We start from the raw sequence: 18,379 nt of genomic DNA on the forward strand, positions 1-18,379 counted from the left end.
AACGTGGGTAGCGACAGTGGTCTGTTTCGGTGCTTCTATTACCAAGAAACAGATTTGGTTCACGGAAATGAGGCGGGTGCTTTTGATGTGGGGTGATTTTTTATAGCCGACGTTGAGAAGTTCAAATTTCTTCAACAATTCTTACAATATTATATAAATTATTGAAGTAGAGTGTTGCTCTTCATTACTTGTGTTTTCTTGTGGTTTGCCGAGAACAGTCGGTTTGAAAAGTAAGTCTGGAATGTTACAGAGTTTCGGTTGGAAGGTTTGAAATATGATCTTTCGGACATACAGGAGTGACCCCCCCTGTATGTCATCGCATATTATTAGACTCAATTATGCTTATGGGTACATTCGTATGATATGTTTCAGTTCAATTATTTCAGTTATATGATTTAGATCAGTTATATATTCTCATATATTGTTATATTATTTCAGTTAATTATTATTTGCTTTTGAGCCTTAGTATTCCGTACTGGGCATTTAGCTCATTCCGTAAATCTTTTTCCCTTCAGGTTCACATGATACTTTGGACGGGATCAAGAGAGAAGCTTAAAACTTAGGAATAATATGAAGATGTGTGTTAAGCTTATGTTATTTGAATAATATGTATTTCAAACTTAGTAATTGAACTATCAGTAATATGTACTTTTAACTCTAATGAAGTAATGAAATTTTGTCTTTTGTCTCTGTATACCTCCGTACATTGTGACACGTCAACCTATTTGGGTTGGGGTGTTACAGCTATGGTATTAGAGCAAAGGCTCATTCCTGTAGAAAATTTAAGCGTTGGAAATTAAAACCTGTGAGGATTTGGTAGACAGTTAGGTGTGATCTAAATAGCTTAGGAACCTCATTAGGATCTTTGTTTGCTCTCCTTCCAATTTATATTCTAACCCTCTTGACATCTTTTAGATGCCGCCTCGTCGTCAAACCCGCAAGACCACTCGTGCGACTAATGATTCGACTTCAAATGAAACTCCGGTTGATCAAAACATGGTTTCTACTATTAATCAAGCTTTTGCCGGACTACTTCCGAACCTTGTTGCACAAACCGTGGAGGCAGTTATGCAACAAACTCGTTCTGAAGCACGCGCTAATGTTACTCCTAATTCTGGAGCTGTGATTGATGAGAATGCCACTGTTGAAGGCATCCATGTGTGGCTCCAGATATTTCAAAAATAGAAGCCTAGATCCTTTAGTCATGCTGCTACTCCTTTGGAAGCACGAAACTGGATAGCACACATTGAGAAGATCTTTGAAGTATTAGGAGTTGCGGATCAGTACAAAGTCAGATTAGCCACCTACAAACTAGAAGATGATGCACAAACTTGGTGGGAAGGCCATAAGCAAGTCAAAAGAGGAGACACTTATGCTGCTACTCTTTCATGGACTGACTTTTATACCCTCTTTTATGAGAAGTATTTCTCTACAGCTGACAGAGAAGCCTACGTAAGGGAGTATGCTGTTATACGACAGAGGGATGATGAACCAACTTCGGAGTTTATGACTCGATTCTCAAGATTGGCTGGTATTATTGGGAGTGCAGCAGGCTCAGCACAAGAGCAGGCAGAAAAATGTAAATGGGCAGTCTATGATCGCATTCCAAAGTCAATAATGTTTATGAAGTTCAAAGACCTTACTGAGGTAGGTGATGCCATTAAGACCTTTGACTTCGAGAGGAAAGAATTCTTGTCTCGAGCTGGAGAAAACAAGAAAAGAGACCGAGATGGGCTACCCAAGCAGGCTATGGTCCAATCATCCTCTACCGTTGCACAACATCAGGACCGTAGGGTTCAAGCAAATAAAAACCTTGGCAATCAAGCACGTCCATGGCAACCTAAAACCCAAAACCTGAAACCTGCTCAGAATCAGATTCAGCCGTAAATAGGACCAATCAGAGCTCAACCACTGAATCAATATGGAAGCCCGAACCAGACCACAAGCTCTTCATGTAACATTTGTGGCAAGAAACATGGGGGCGTCTGCCATAGAGCTATGGGAGCATGATTCAGGTGTGGCCATATGGGGCATATGATTAAAGATTGTCCTAAACTAGATACTAAGAAGATTACTGGAGGAAAAGTTGCACCACCAAACACTGGGGGAAGAGTGTTCGCACTTTCTGCTACTGATGCTTCTATTGCTCAAGGTATTGTATCTGGAACCCTTCATCTTGGTGAACGTAGTATCTATGTGTTATTTGATACGGGTGCAACACACTCTATAGTTTCTCTGTCTTTTACTAAGTACATTTCGATTAGACCAACCCCGATAGATTCCACTCTAACTATTTCCACCCCGATGGAGAATTCGATCGTAATCACTCACGTTTATAAATATTGTCCAATCCGTATTGAATCCGTCGTGTGTAACGCATATCTATTTCCGATGGATATGTCTGACTTTGATGTTATCCTTGGAATGGATTGGTTAACCCGTTATCGTGTAACTATTGATTGTTATTCTAAACGTGTCATATTTGGTGATCTTAGCTGTCCTAAACTTGTCTATCAAGGTATTGTACTCCATAAGACTCTTAAGATTATTTCCGCGCTCAAAGCTCGTAAGCTTATATCGCATGGTTGTGTTGTATTCTTAGCCTCGATTAAAGATATCTCTGTTACCCAAAAAGGCATTGATAGCCATCCTGTTGTTTGCGAGTACCCTGACGTATTTCCGGAAGAGCTACCAGGACTACCACCTGATCGTGAGATTGCGTTCACTATCGATTTAATTCCTGGTGCCGAGCCTATTTCAAAAGCACCATACTGTATGGCTCCGTTAGAATTAAAGGAACTAAAGGAGCAATTGCAAGAATTGCTAGAATTGGGATTCATAAGACCAAGTGTCTCACCATGGGGTGCACCGGTCTTGTTCGTAAAGAAGAAGGATGGTAGCATGCGTTTATGTATTGACTACCGAGAGTTGAATAAGATTACCATTCGAAATCGATACCCTCTACCTCATATAGATGACCTTTTGGACCAACTTCAGGGCGCTCATTTCTTCTCGAAAATTGATCTGAGATCAGGTTATCATCAGCTAAAGATCAAGAATGAGGATGTTCCTAAAACTGCTTTTTGTACTCGCTATGGTCATTATGAGTTTTTGGTTATGCCTTTTGGGCTAACCAATGCTCCTGCAGTTTTCAAAGACTTGATGAACCAAGTATATCACAAGTTCTTGGATAAATTCTTTATTGTTTTCAATGATGATATCTTGGTATATTCTAGAAGAACACGAAGAACACTTGCATATAGTGCTTGGGACGTTACGACAAAAAAAGTTTTATGAAAATTTTTTGAAATGTGACTTATGGCTCAACCAAGTTGCATTCCTTGGTCATATAGTATCCATAGAAGGAATCAAGATGGACCCTGCCAAGATTGAGGCAATTACAAATTGGCTTAGACCCACTTCTGCTACAGAAGTTCGAAGTTTCTTAGGCCTGGCTGGCTACTATCGAAGATTTGTAGAAGGATTTTCCGTCATTGCCTCACCCCTTACGCAGTTGTTGAGGAAAGGAGTAAACTATTCCTGGAATGAGGAGCGAGAAAATAGTTTTGAAGAATTGAAGAAACGAATCGTATCTGCTCCGATACTTACTCTTCCTTCTGGATCAGGAGGCTTCCAAATCTATAGTGATGCTTCAAAGAAAGGACCTGGTTGCGTGCTAATGCAACATGGTAAAGTTATTGCTTATGCCTCGCGTCAATTAAAGCCTTATGAAGTTAATTATCCGACGCATGACTTGGAGTTAGCCGTTGTAGTCTTCGCGTTGAAAATTTGGCGTCATTATCTCTACGGCGAGACTTGCAACATATTCACTAACCATAAAAGCCTCAAGTATATATTTACGCAAAAAGAACTAATATATGAGGCAACGAAGATGGTTAGAACTCTTAAAAGACTATGACGCAAATATTCAATACCATCCGGGAAAAGCTAATGTAGTAGCCGACGCGTTGAGTAGAAAGAGTTTATTTATCGTATCTTGTCTTCAAATCCACCCTCGTATAATCTATGATCTGGATAGATTGGGTGTCGGTATTCATGTTGGTGATTCTAACGGTTACCTAGCTAGAATGCAAATCGAGCCTGATATAATCTCTCGGATTAAAGATGCACAGAGGTATGATGGCGAATTATGGGCGATAGTGCAAAACCTCAAGGTAGGCAAACAGTCAGATTTCCGAATGGATGAGCATGGCGTGATTTGGTGTGGCAAAATATTGTGTGTGCCAGATGATTCCGCTCTTCGTGAGTCGTTACTAGCTGAGGCACATAGTTCACCCTTCTCTATTCACCCATGATCTACAAAGATGTATCGAGACTTACGTCAAAACTTTTGGTGGAGTGGAATGAAGGAAGAAGTTGCTAGATACGTAAGTAGATGTCTCACTTGCCAACAAGTAAAGATTAAGCACCAGCATGCTAGTGGTTTATTGCAGCCGTTGGAAATTCCTGTATGGAAGTGGGATGAGATTTCGATGGATTTTGTTACTGGTTTGCCGAAGACCTTTAAGAAGAATGATACTATGGGTATGTTTGGTATGAAGCTTTTAGGAGCTTTTAGGAGCTACAAACTTCAGGCTTTTAAGAAAAAGCTCTTACTCAATTAAAAGCTCTGTTTGGTTCAAGGAGCTTGAAGCTTTTAGGTCAGGAGTAAAAGCTTAAAGCTTAAAGCTTCTACTAGTAGCGTTTAGATAGAGTTACAAGCTTTTAGTATGATAATTTACTTAAATAACCTTCCAAAATAAATACATTTACTATTATTGATTTTAGTTATGCCCATTTTAGTAATTTTATACGTTTTATTAAAAGCTCCAGCTACTCTGTCAAACATCTAAATATAATTAAAAAGCTACAGCTTCCAGCCACCAGCTACAGCTTCCAGCCACCAGCTTCCAGCTAGTTTTGCCAAACATACCCTATATGGGTAGTTGTTGACAGACTATATAAATCAGCACACTTCTTACCTATTCAAGAACGATTTTCGGTGAGTAAGTTATATGAAGTATTCCTTCAGGAAATTATACGAATTCATGGTACTCCATCTTCGATCGTTTCGGATAGGGATCCACGATTCACCTCGCGTTTTTGGAAAGGCTTCCAAGGAGCTTGGGACAGACGTTTGAAGTTTAGTACCGCTTTCCATCCACAGACCGACGGTCAATCCGAACGTACAATCCAGACTTTAGAAGATATGCTTCGTGCATGTACACTTGAACGAAGCATATCTTCGTTACAAATACAAATATGAATTACAAATACAAATATGCGCTAATGGGAATCCTAATGTGTATATTGGTGTCCATCATATGTCTCTTTTATGAAATCATAGAATCTGTTACCTCTGAAAGGATCCATTTTTTTTACCTACAAATTTCGAGGATGAAATTTATTTTAAGGAGATAATAGTTGAAATAACCAAAAAAAGAATAAATAATAATAAATAAATAAAAATAATAATAGTAATAAGCAAAAATATAATAATAATAAGTAAATGGAATACGCTAATAAAATAAAAACAAAACAAACAAACATCAAAATCTTTGAAGATGAAATCAACGAAAAAAAAAGAAAAAAAAAAGAGAAACAAAGAAAGAAAAGATCTATAATAATAATAATAATAAAACAAAGAGACTTTTGATTGGATAATACCAAAACCCATACGTAAAGTATGTCATAAAAAGAAAGAATGGTACTTAAGGCCATGTGTAGTGGAGGGGCTACAATTGGGGGCGAATTGTGACACGTAGCGCCAAGTCAGCATGGAGTGGAAATTTGTTTTTCTGGTGTAATGTGTAGGGGCTACAAGTTGAGCCCACAGTGTGTTTTTTTATTATTTTCTTTTTATAATTAAACTAATTAAATAAAAACCAATTCATTTAAATAATTAAATAAAAATGTATTAAAATTAAAAAATAAATACAAAAATACATAAACTAAAAAAAATACACGAATAATAATAATAAATTATAATAAAAAAACACACCAAAATAAAAATACACATAAAAATTTCTATAAAAAACTAATCTACTCGTCTTCATCTTCGTCTTCGTCCCCGTCCTCGTCATCGTCCTCGTCCTCGTCCTCGTACTCGTCTTCGTCCTCTCCTCGTCTTTGTCCTCCTCAACGGGACAATTATCCCACATGTGTTGAACCAAATCCGGCTTCAGTTGGTTATGTATATCACTTTATGTGAGCTGGTGAATGTTATACGTTCGTTGGTCTTGGGTTGGTTCAGGGAACTGTTCTGGAACGCTTCCTGGTATATAGTGTTGACATATTGCTTTTCCCTCGTCTTCTAAAATCATATTATGCAATTTGATACACGTATACATGGCATCGCTCATTTTTGCCAACGTCCATACACGACAAGGGTTTTTCACATAATGCCAACGTTTTTTAGAATCCCGAAACACCTCTCGATATCCTTTCTCGCGGACTCTTGCTTCTTCTTAAAATAATCTCTTTTTTCTTCGATAGGGTCTTGAAACGTCTTGACGATGATCGAGTACTCTGGATATATCCCATCTCCCAAATATTATCCGTGACGATAGAAGGTATCGTTGGCATAAAACGGTAAGACCGGAATGCTACGACTGACGTAATACTCTAACACGGGTGACGCGTTGAGAACGTTTATGTCGTTGTTGGACCCGACTGAGCCGAAGTAGGCTGACCAACTCCAGAGGTCGTGCGAACAAATGGCTTGAAGATTAACCGTTGGCACTCCATGGTCACCACGAGTGTATGGACCTCGCCATGCGGTTGGACAGTTGGCCCACTCCCAATGCATGCAATCTATACTCCCGATCATGCCTGGAAAAGAATGTTTGCTTTCGTGTACATCATATATGCGAGTCAGGTCGTTTGAAGTAGGAATCCATATACAAATAAATTATTAAACAATATTTATATTAAAAAACAATAGTTAATACAAACAATTTAAATATTACCAATGCAAAAATTCTCCAACGCATCTCTCGTTGTTTTCTCAGCCATCTTTAAATACAAGTCATTGATATTGGTCGTGTTGTCGTATGCGAGGATGCGTAGAGCCGAAGTACACTTTTGGATGGCGGAGAATCCTAAATATCCTCTTGCGTCGGGTTTTTGTTGAAAATACTCATACTCCCGCTTCATATCTCCAACGATGCACAAAAATAAATGCTTGGACATCCGAAAACGACGTCAAAACATAGCGTCGTTAAATGTAGGTGTGTCATCGAAGTAGTCCTTCATTAAACGAGCGTTCGCTTGCATACGATCCCGAAGGATATATGACCGTCTACGTGGTGCCGTAGATGGAGCAGAGCCGGACGCCATGTTATTGGCGACGGCCCGAACCGCGTTTGTGACCTCTAAATGCTCTTTCGCCACTTGTCGATGAATCTGATGAATTCTTCGACTCTCGTTGATTAATTGATCCCAAATCTCGGCAGAGTTCGTGGAATCCGGGGAACTCATTGAGTTTGAAGAAGTATGAAAATAATAAAAATTATTGGTATTTTTATGTTTGGGTTTGTGTATGATAGGGTGAAAATGGTTTAATTGGTTTGATATATATATATTAAGTTTTTAAATGAAATTTTTTTTATATTTAGCCGTTACCCCCAACGATAACATTATTATTATTATTATATTATTAATCATTCTCGCCGGCGACAAACTAACCCCTCCTCCGCCCCAAATCGCCCAAATATCACCTGGGGGCGGTGTTTGCGCCCTTTGTCGCCCAAAATCGCCCTCAACCCGTGCCCCACTACATATAGCCTAATAATTATCTCACTCATTAGTCCCACTTTGACAAAGATCAACCATCTTCTGCATCTTTTATGAAAAATCAATCTCTACAATATTTTTTTTATACATACTCTTATACAATCCTTTCTTTAGTTTCATACTTTCATGCTTATTATTATTATTATAATAGATCTTTTCTTTCTTTGTTTTTTTTTTCTTTTCCGTTGATTTCATCTTCAAAGATTTTGATGTTTGTTTTTTTTTTTATTAACTTATTCCATTTACTCACTTGTATTATTATTATTATATTTTTGCTTATTACTATTATTATTTTTATTTATTTATTATTTTTTTTTTTTGGTTATTTCAAATTAGAAGCCTTTAACATACCGTAGCAACATGCAAGGCGAAGTTATTGACTCCTTTGAAGACGCACGCAACATGGTTGATGATGATTACTAAATATTTGTAACTATAAAAAACTAAGAAAAGCGAGTAGAAGCCTATCTATATAATATAATTTTAAGAGACGATTTATATAGATGTAATAGTCTTACGAGATGATGGAACTTATTTAATGTTTGAACTTGTGAAAATAAGGACACCTATATAGAGTTAGTTAGACAGGGCCGACTCAATGTGTTTGGAGGCCTCAAACTAATTACAAAGTTGAGGTGTTTTTTTTTTAACGGCAGAGATTATGTAAAAACAAAGAAATCAGCAAGAAGCCGAAATCTGCAGAGGCTTTTTCAAAAACATTTTCTAAAGTTGGGAAGCTGGCAAAACCACACTGTTGAAACCCGGCTGTTGGTAAAACCCAAGCGTTACAATGGTGAGTTAACACGAATTCAGTCAATATTGGTTATATTCGTTACGTTATAAACACCATTGGTAAAATTTGAACGATAAAACCCAAAACAATAATTCGTCAAATTAACATATAAAAAACAAATTATTTAAAACTATGTTTATTTAAAACAAATTATTCTCATAGATCTATGATGTTGATTGAGTGATTGATGTTACACACAATGCGGATTCAACAACCGATTGAATTCATAATTGAGCTCACAATGTTATAGAGGTCGATGTGATTATCAATAGCGTCTAGCGCCTGGCGTCTGAAAGGGATGAGGGTTAAGGAGGTGGTGTTGCACTACTGCGACGGCTGACGGTGGTGCTGCTGTGAGGAATGAGGAATGAGGGAGGCAGGAGGGATGAGGAATCAGTGTTAAGGAAGGAGAGGGAGGCACTTCTGTTGTGTTTTTGTTATGCTAGATTAGGCTTTTGTTTTTTTGTTTAATATAAAATAAAATTAAAATATATTAAATTTAAAATGCCGGATACTTCATATATCCGAAAAATCTGAAAACTGCTATCCGAATCCGAATTTTCGGATATATGGGATTCAGATATCAAAATTTTCGAATATCTAAAAATTCGGATAGTTCGGATACGGATAATCGGATAATTCGGATACAGATTTGGATTCGGATAGTTTTGAACACCCCTAAGTCGTTCGTTACTGTATCGGAACTAAAAAAATGAAAAAAGTATGAAAATTGAGGGGGACCAGCGGCCAATTAAGGGGGGGTCGGTTGGTAAACCCGAACGTTGTCTGTGACGGGTGTTGATGTGGCGATTTTGCGCAAATTCAGTCGGCTTCAATCAAGTTTTTATGGTACTGAAACTAAAACATAAAACAAAATTGGCGTTCTTTTGGTTTTCATTACTTTCATTATAATAACTGAACTAAAACAAAATTCACAGACTAATGCGGTGCTGTCAAATGACCTAATAGGGCACTTTCGGCACCAAATTTAATGTTAATATATCATAGTAATATCAAATAGTATGACATGAGACTATTAAAAATTATTTAGGTAGAAAAATATAATATAACCATTAAAAAATTATTCAGTTAGATCGAAAATATCAACAATCAAGGATGTAATATAGTAACCTATAATGTGCTAATATGTAAATTAATAACTTTTAAACAGTAAGAACATGTTTAAGATTTAGTTTAAAAAATGTTTATTGACTTATTTGTATTTTTAAAAAGCCAATAAATAAAAAGGTGTTTGGCAATCATAAATACCTTTTTTAGCCAGTTTTTTAAAGCCTCAAATCTTGACTTTTCAAATAGCTTTTTTTATAAAACCAATAAACCAATAAACATTTTTTAAACTCTCTAGTATACTCTAAAATTATGTCATCTTTGACGAAACCTAATTTTACTCTCAAACATTGGAATCTTTTCTTGGGCCTGGGGTGGGAGGGGGGGGGGGCTTGATAATATATAAAAAAAAACATGAAAATCAGCTTTGAACAAAAAAATACCTTAAATGTATATAAAGAAAGCTTTATAAATTCTCTCAAGCAATCAGATTGCTTTATTCTTAAATGAAGATTTCTCATACATTTGACCTAAATTCATGGTTATGAGTCTCATCAAACCCAGATAGCCTTTAAACGGGTTATAACATCTCATTATATTAAAAATTTATCTTATCAAATATTTGATATGAAAATCCTATAAAATAAGGATATACTAAAAATTAATATATATTTTTTTAAAAATATAATATTTATAATTAAGAAAAAAAATTATAGTAAAAAAAATTAATAAGCGATTCATGGATCTCACTAAACCCAGATAACTTTTAAACCGGTATAACAGCTCATTTATTTATGAAACTCTTTTATCATTAAATCCTAAGTATATTATTAACTTGTTTACAATAAATTAAATTAAAATTCAAAAAATATATATAAATATTATAAACAAATAATGTAAAACAACATATGAGGATGTAAATAAATTACAATACATGTTGCGTGCAAAAAGAGAGAAAATGAAAGAAAAAAAGGAAGAGAAAAGAAAAGAAAAACTATAAAACTAAGAATCTTATTCTTAAATATATTTAAACGAAACCTTTAAAAGTTCTCTGGTTGCTTCTTACATTATTTCAAGCCATCAAATTTTTTATTTGTAAATGAAGATTTTCATACATTTGACCCGAATTCACGTGTATAGGTCTAACCAAACCCGGATAATCTTAAACGGGTTATAACATCTCATTATACAAAAAATTAATCTCATCAAATAATTGATATGAAAATCTTATAAAATAGGGATATTCTAAATATTAATATCCAATTTTTTTTAAAAATGATATTATTTATATTAAGAAACAATTAATAAAAAAAATTATAAGCGGGTCATGGGTTTCACCAAACCCGTAGCTTTTAAACGGGTTATAACACCTCATTTATTTGTGAAACCCTTTCATCATCAAACCCTATGTAAATTATTAACTTTCTTATTACAATAAATAAAATTAAAATCCAAAAAATTATAAATATTAGACACGAAAAAGAAACGCAATCCCCGTAACACGGGGGATAAAAACTAGTATATAATATATTAAGACAGAATTACAAATTTTGTCCTTTAAAAAAAGCCAAATTACGGTTCGTGTCCTTTTCTAAGTTTCCTTGCAGGCGGTGTACTTTAAACTTTTTTTTCCTACAAGTTATGTCATTTACGCTAACTGGGTTAGAAAAACTCTGTTAAATCCCATCACGTGAGAAGCATGTGAGGGTATATTGGTCTTTTTGTCCTTTTGAGCAAAAACTCAGTTAAAATGACATCGGAGCACCAGCTCTTACCCGGATCTCCGGCAGCTATCTAACGTCACAGCCGGTTGTTGAAGCTGAATCCCCATCTCCGCCGCCACAGCCGCCGTCACCACCATCTCCGCTGCCGGAGCAGAAACCGGAAGTAATCAGAACTTATTATTCTGTGTCTGGAGCTGATGAGCAAAAAGACAACAGCTTGGAGTTGAATAAAGTGTTGCCGGAAGTGCAAAACAAGTTACTGGAAAATCAAGATTCCGAGCAAAGAACAGAAATTGGAGTGAGAAAAAGAGTCAACCCGGTTCCGTTCGAAATCAATCGACTGACGCCTCAACAACTCAATCAACTCCGGCGCGTGCGCGTCACGCGTGACATCAAAATCCTAAAAATTGAACTGCCAGATAAACCGCTGGTGGGTCCCATCGATGGTCGGAAGGTTACCAGACCCATCGGATAAAGTCAACCCGAGCTGGATTATGTTCAAAACGTCGACGTTTGACTTAAGCAGCGCGTAGTTATCCACCGGGCGGCGGCGCGTGTACGATGTTGTGGTATCGGAGTATACGACACCTGGGAACTCAGTGTCCATTGAGATGTATGGGTATTGATCGACATTGGGTGGTGTTCAGGCATGGTGATGGAACCCTAATTCCAAACCCTAAAAAAGATGTGTTTTGTGATAGAACCCTAATTCCAAACGAATCAGAATTGAGGACGATGGTGGATGAGGGAATCGGAGATGGAGCGGTGGCTGGTGGCGGAGCTATGGTGGCGGTGGTGATGGTGTTTGAGGAGTGGTTATGGTGATGGTGTGGTAGAACATAGAGAGAGAAGTGAGATGAGGCAGCACAGAAACAGAAGAAGAAGAAGAAGCAGGGTAGGCAAAAAGACCAATATACCCTCACATGCTTCTCACGTGATGGGATTTAACAGAGTTTTTCTAACCCAGTTAGCGTAAAGGACATAACTTGTAGGAAAAAAAAGTTTAAAGTACACCGCCTGCAAGGAAACTTAGAAAAGGACACGAACCGTAATTTGGCTTTTTTTAAAGGACAAAATTTGTAATTCTGTCATATATTAAAGTGTTGAAAAATAGACTTCTTGGAGTTTGAACGGGCGACTACACAGAGATGATATGTTAGGTTGTCTACCACTGAGGAACACCTTAGTATGGAAATCAGATTACTTATCACGAGTAGTATTTACACAAATTATACATGACAATTTTTTTCTCTAAAATGAGCCTTTAAATTTTATGGGTCTAAAGCATTAGCTTCAGTTGAATGGCTCACGACCATGAGTTTAGAATATTAAAACAAAACGATATTGGTAGCTTTAGAAAAACATATATTTAGAATAGGTTGATCAATGATTTCTAAACTAACTGCATTATATGCGTCGTTCTTTTTCCGTTAAACGACAAAATTAAGTGATCTAAATGACATAAGTCTTTAGTATTCTGTTATGAATTATGAAGCATATAAAACATCTACCTATACTATTCAAGTAATAGGATTTTTGAACAAAGGACCACTTCTTATTGGTCCATCTCTATTTTTTTCATATATACTAAGGCCTTCTAAGAATTTCTTGATATTATAATAATTCAAAAGTAAATTATTATATTTTTTCAATAGATCTTTTTGTTTCCTTTATAATCAATTAAGCACTTAATGCCAATATTAATGAGGATCGGTATTTTTTTTCTCAAAAGCACAATTCTATTTCACTCCCACGTCGTTATAATAAGAAACTAGATTTCAGAAATCTTTCTATTAAACAACGTTTAGACTAGATAATCAATTTAGGTTTCACGAACCGTCACCAACAAACAACCCTAAATCAATTTAGGGTTTAAAATAGCCAACATCTCAAACTTGGATTCAACTTTCGTTCCAATTTCTTCCCACTGTTAACACGAATTGTCGCTCTATACTGTTATATAATCGAATCAATTTCAGGTATAAACTCTAATCGATGAATATTAAGCATTCCTATCATTTCTTAGTAATACAATAATTCAAAAATAAATAAATAAATATTAAATTACTAAAACATAAAGTTTTAAATATTTAAATTATCATCCTTGAGGATGCCTTGATTTAAAGAAATAGTTTAATATGAGAATATCATATAAAGTAGTTTTATCATTATTTATTTTGACAACTATTTTACTTGGTAGTCAAGAATGTTTTAATGGCTACATCAATTGGGATCATTCGGTTTCAATTATTCAAAGACATATATATATATATATATATATATATATATATATAACTCACCAATCATCTCCCTCAAGTAAAGTTAACCCAAATTTCATTATGGCCGCTCAAAATCCAATACATTTTGCAGTCGCTGTTCTCCTTATGGTATTAGGTTTGTGAATATTGTCTCTATTGTTTGTTAATCTAAGTTTTACTTTATTTAGGGTTTTAATCGGTTGATTGTGTTTCGTGCAAGATTTTGATTCCGATCTTTGTGTTTATTTTTTGACCATCATGGTAAGGTTTGATTTTTATTCTTTTATTAATGTTCTCTGTCTAAATATTTGATTTTTAGGGTTTTAGAAATTATTTACAAGTGTGTTAAAACTCTTCTTTGCTTTGTCTTGATTATTTCTGGTTTTTGCAAACCTATCGTTCCTGCAAGGTACAATCTTATTCCTCTTTGGTATTATTTGTGAATTTAAGGATTGAGTGCACATTTATTGTTTGTGAAATTAGTGATTGAGTGCGGGTTTACTTAGTCATGCTTAAAGTATCAAATTCTCTACCAAAATACTTTGATAGTATTGACCAAAATAACACATTTAGACAAAATGCTCTATTTTAATGTATTTACACCGTTTGACCTTGAAAATCGAACAATCATAACACAATTCAATTTGTTTATTATTGATTTTTAAAAGTAAACAATCATAGTACAATAAAATGGTATTTAGTTATTTTATAAATATGAAAAATTTATACACACATAGTTAGCTATATAAAGTTTGTTGAGAACTAAAATAATATGGAACATTGATCAAGTTTTATCAGTGTAAGTTTTATTATTATCAACAAAATCTTTTTATTAATTCAATTAATCATTGTTATTTATTTTAGATATTCTAAAAATCAGATATAATTTAGGACTAGTAATTGTGGCTGCAGTCGGAAGTACTAGGCCATATATAAAGGCAAATATATCATTTTTAGGTTTCATACTTTTTATGCATTTCTAATTGTTCATACATATTGTTTTGAAGATAAGGGGTTTACAACATTCTCATATATCTAAAATTAAATTTAATAATGAATTTTATTATGTTGACCAATAATTATTAATTTGACCTATATCTTTACTTTATATATATGTGAAGATCTTTGAAGTTAAGTTTATGCATTTGATTTTGACCAATAATTATATCTTCGATGAAACTTTAATTGTATAATATTTTCTTTTATAAAAAATTAGACTTTCTATATACGTGAATATGTAAATCCATTTTAACTTAAGTTTTTTCTAGTCATATTGAAATTGCTGATATGTTTTTTTATACATATTTATGAACTTCATTATCATATTGTTTTGTTTTGGATTATCATCATGTTCATATTCTTAAATATCAAAATTAAACTATCACCTCATGACGAAACATCTAAAATCAATGTTAATATTCAAGTTTTGTATTCTCTATGGTTTACTAAAGCAATTGCAAAACATACTCTAGATTGTTATATTCAGAATGCTTACTTTCAAGATGTCTTCTTTACCTTTCTTAAAATGAATTTTAGAAATAATTTAATTTTTTAATAGATTAGACTCTTTATATTTCTATAATTCTTAAAACTTAACCATTTTTTTATCCAAACAATTTTGAAAAAAAAATAAAATTAATAGTTTCCTTATTTTTCAAAATCAAATACTTATTTTGTATTAATTAGGTTTTGACATTTCCTTAAAATAGGTATTCAAGTTGTTTGTGTTAATTCATATTTGTTTTAAGATAAGTAGTTAGTGAGTAACATCCATTCATTTTTATTTTTCCTCTCTAAACAATTACTTTGTAAATTTTGACATAAAGAATGTTTGTTTGCTTTGTTTGTTCTTACAGGTTGCGATATGGGTTGTTAAGTACAAACTCTGGTGTTTTTTTTATTCAATTTTGTATTGTATTCTAATATATGACGCTTAGGTAAATTTTAGTAATGATTTGGTAAATCGTACATGTAACCAAATCTAAATTCTTACTCTTTTAGTTTATTGAGTGAGATCATAACAAAAGCATAAAAATGATGGCGTGTCAATTCTTTTATTTTGTCCGAGACATTGGCTTAATGTTTATTTTTTTTAGCTTGGTCTATGTTTGATGCGTTAATAATTTTATGAACACTTGAATTGATCATGTTTATGGTTAAGCTACATAGCACAATTCATGACATAACTTTTCATCTATGGTAAATTTTTTTATTCTGACCGATTTATGTAAAACAATCCGTTACATTTCTTCAAATATAAATATATGTATGCGTGTGTTTAATTAATGATTTTAATAAAACCGTATGTGTTGTACATGGGTCAATAACCTAATGTTTTAAATATAGTATTAAAAAAATAAAAACAATAGGTCATCCATAGATTGGTGATGGAACTTTCAAAAATAAGAATATACTAGAATCTAGCACGCGCAGGTTCTGAAGGAGCTGATGTGATGTGCGTGGGTATAGTCGACTGTGTTATAACGTGTTGTTCTTACAAAATGAGTTTAGTTGATATCTTGTCAAATAGTTTTCTAATCCTAATTGAGCTAAATTTTGCTAGAAATTTCAGAATTTTAGCCTAGACTTGCGTATTTTAGTATTTTCACAAAAATGTGGTTGTAGTTTGCACGTCGATGCTACAGTCATTGCGCTAGTACATAATGACTATTGCCTTCTATTCAAATACCAAAAGAGTTTGTAGCCCATGTTAGTAGGAAGTCATTGATCATTTCATTCTTGTTAATGAAAATGTCATTTGAAATAAGTGACCTCGAAGTACTACAAAAAAAGAAGGGGTGACGTTAAAGCAATCGGGTTATGCAAAGAAGCTATTAAAGGACGTTGGGATGTTAGAATGTAATCCTACGCGAGACCCGATGAAAGCAGGTCTAAAATTATAAAAGAATGAAGAAAAAACTGAAGCAAATACACAAGAATACTGAAAGTTGATATGATGTCTAAGGTATCTAACTCATACAATTCCTGACATCAACTTTGTAGTAGGATATGCAAGTCGGTTTATGCACTCTGCCAAAGGAATCTTACATGAAAATCGTAAAATATTTACTACGATATGTAAAAGGTACAATAGAGTATGGAATTCAGTACAAGAAAGGAGGCAGAAAAGTATTGAAGGTTTATACTGATAGTAGCTATAAAAAGGACATTAGTGATGGAAAGAGCAAAAATGAAACTATATTTATTTTTGTGATTCTCTGATTGGATGGAACACTCATAAACAATCTACATATAATCTATTATCTTGTAAAGCTGAACTCATAGCAGCCGCCTCAACTGCAAGTTAAGCCTTATGGTTACAAGGATTATTAGAAGAGAGGACTAGTTGGAAGAAAAATAAAGTGACACTGTTTGTGCGTAACAGGTCAGCGATAGCATTGATGAAAAGTCCAGTATTTCACAGATGAAACAAACATATAAATTCAAAATACCACTTCATACGAGAATGCATGGAGAAGCAACAAATCGAACTGGAGCACATTAGCGGCGAGGAACAGAAGGCCGATATACTAACAAAGGCATTACCAAGAATCAAGTTCATGGTGATGCGTGAAGTACTAGGCGTCAAGGACCTCACAATACAATTTCGAGATTAAGGTGGTGATTGTTAGTTAATCGTTGACCCCGTTAAGTTTGTTAGAGTAAACTTTTTAAAAAATACTGTTAGTACATGTTGTGTCACAAATTGGTTAGATCGACGCATATCAAAAGGCCACGACATGATCAAGTCTAAAGTGAAATAAACAAAGACGAGTTGAAGAATTGCATTATGGTTGTGATGGTGTAATACCAAAATCCCTATAGATTTCGGTTTGTCTAGTAACACCAAAATCACTATGGATTTTGGTTAGGCTTGTTTAGGTTTAGTTGGGCTTGGCCTTTGGGCCTTTTATATGGAAACCCTATATATAGTTAATGTTTAGTCATTAGTTAGGGTGAACCAGTGGTAGAGCACTTTGATAGCCATCATAAACTCTTTAGAGCAAAGTAGATCTGAAAAGAACTTATGTACCTGACGTTTGGTAATAATAAACGTGTGAATTGAAGTTCATCTTGTTCTTATTATTCATTTATATTATTCTTGAATTACCATGGGGTTTGGATTCCCCACAAACATCGTGTTTACTTGATATCATATTGTGTAGATCAGGATTTAGGACTTACAATTGGTATAGAGCCAATGAAGTTTTTCAAGGCTTGGTTTCGATTTCAACGATTCAAGAAAATTTTTTGGTTGGTTCGGTTTGATTACGATTTTTTTTATGAAGAACACGAAGAACGGTTGAAGATTGAAAAGAAAAAAGGGGGTTTGATTCGGTTTGCCATTATTGTTGGGTGTTTCCATGTTTTGTGGAGTTTATTTGGAAAGAGATTAACTTAATTTTGGTTAAAATTCAAATCCCATCAATTTTGGGATTTAGTTTGTTCCAAATTTACTTGGTCAAAGCTGCATTGGGAGTTCTCTGTCTCGTTTGATCGTTCTCGTCGGGTTATATTAATTGTTCTCGGGAGATTTTGGGAGTTCTCAATTATACAACAGGGTTCTCGGTCAATCATCAAGGGTTCTCGGTTAGACAACAGAGTTCTCGGTCATAATCTTGAGTTCTCGGTCAAAATCTTAAGTTATCAGTCAAAGTTCAGTGTTCTCGGTCAATTTTCAGGCGTTCTCGGTTGACTACAGGGTTCTCGATCAAAGTTCAGTTTTCTCGGTGGGCTTTTCG

At 34.5% G+C, this 18,379-nt stretch overlaps 1 protein-coding gene across 1 annotated transcript; it reads left to right on the plus strand.

Annotated features, from left to right (window-relative positions):
* Positions 1-2,025: 2,025 nt before the first annotated feature.
* LOC143613246 (uncharacterized) lies at positions 2,026-3,297 on the plus strand. Its single transcript, XM_077087010.1, has 3 exons — positions 2,026-2,518; positions 2,603-2,783; positions 3,237-3,297. Exons 1-3 carry the CDS (start codon positions 2,026-2,028, stop codon positions 3,295-3,297), a joined length of 735 nt encoding a protein of 244 aa, XP_076943125.1.
* The last annotated feature ends 15,082 nt before the right edge of the window (positions 3,298-18,379 follow it).

The sequence above is a fragment of the Bidens hawaiensis genome, unplaced genomic scaffold, assembly GCF_021521415.1.
Source record: "Bidens hawaiensis isolate Kalapana, Puna unplaced genomic scaffold, B.hawaiensis_p1.1 tig00002265_1, whole genome shotgun sequence".
Classification (NCBI taxonomy): domain Eukaryota; kingdom Viridiplantae; phylum Streptophyta; class Magnoliopsida; order Asterales; family Asteraceae; genus Bidens; species Bidens hawaiensis.

Bases quoted from the DNA above. Each gene is read 5' to 3' on its own strand.
- LOC143613246 (XM_077087010.1), top strand. From the start codon at position 2,026: ATGGGGCATATGATTAAAGATTGTCCTAAACTAGATACTAAGAAGATT. The intron at 2,519-2,602 runs GTATTGTACTCC...TTGTATTCTTAG, and splicing joins TCCTAAACTTGTCTATCAAG to CCTCGATTAAAGATATCTCT. The intron at 2,784-3,236 runs GTTAGAATTAAA...GGTATATTCTAG, and splicing joins GCACCATACTGTATGGCTCC to AAGAACACGAAGAACACTTG.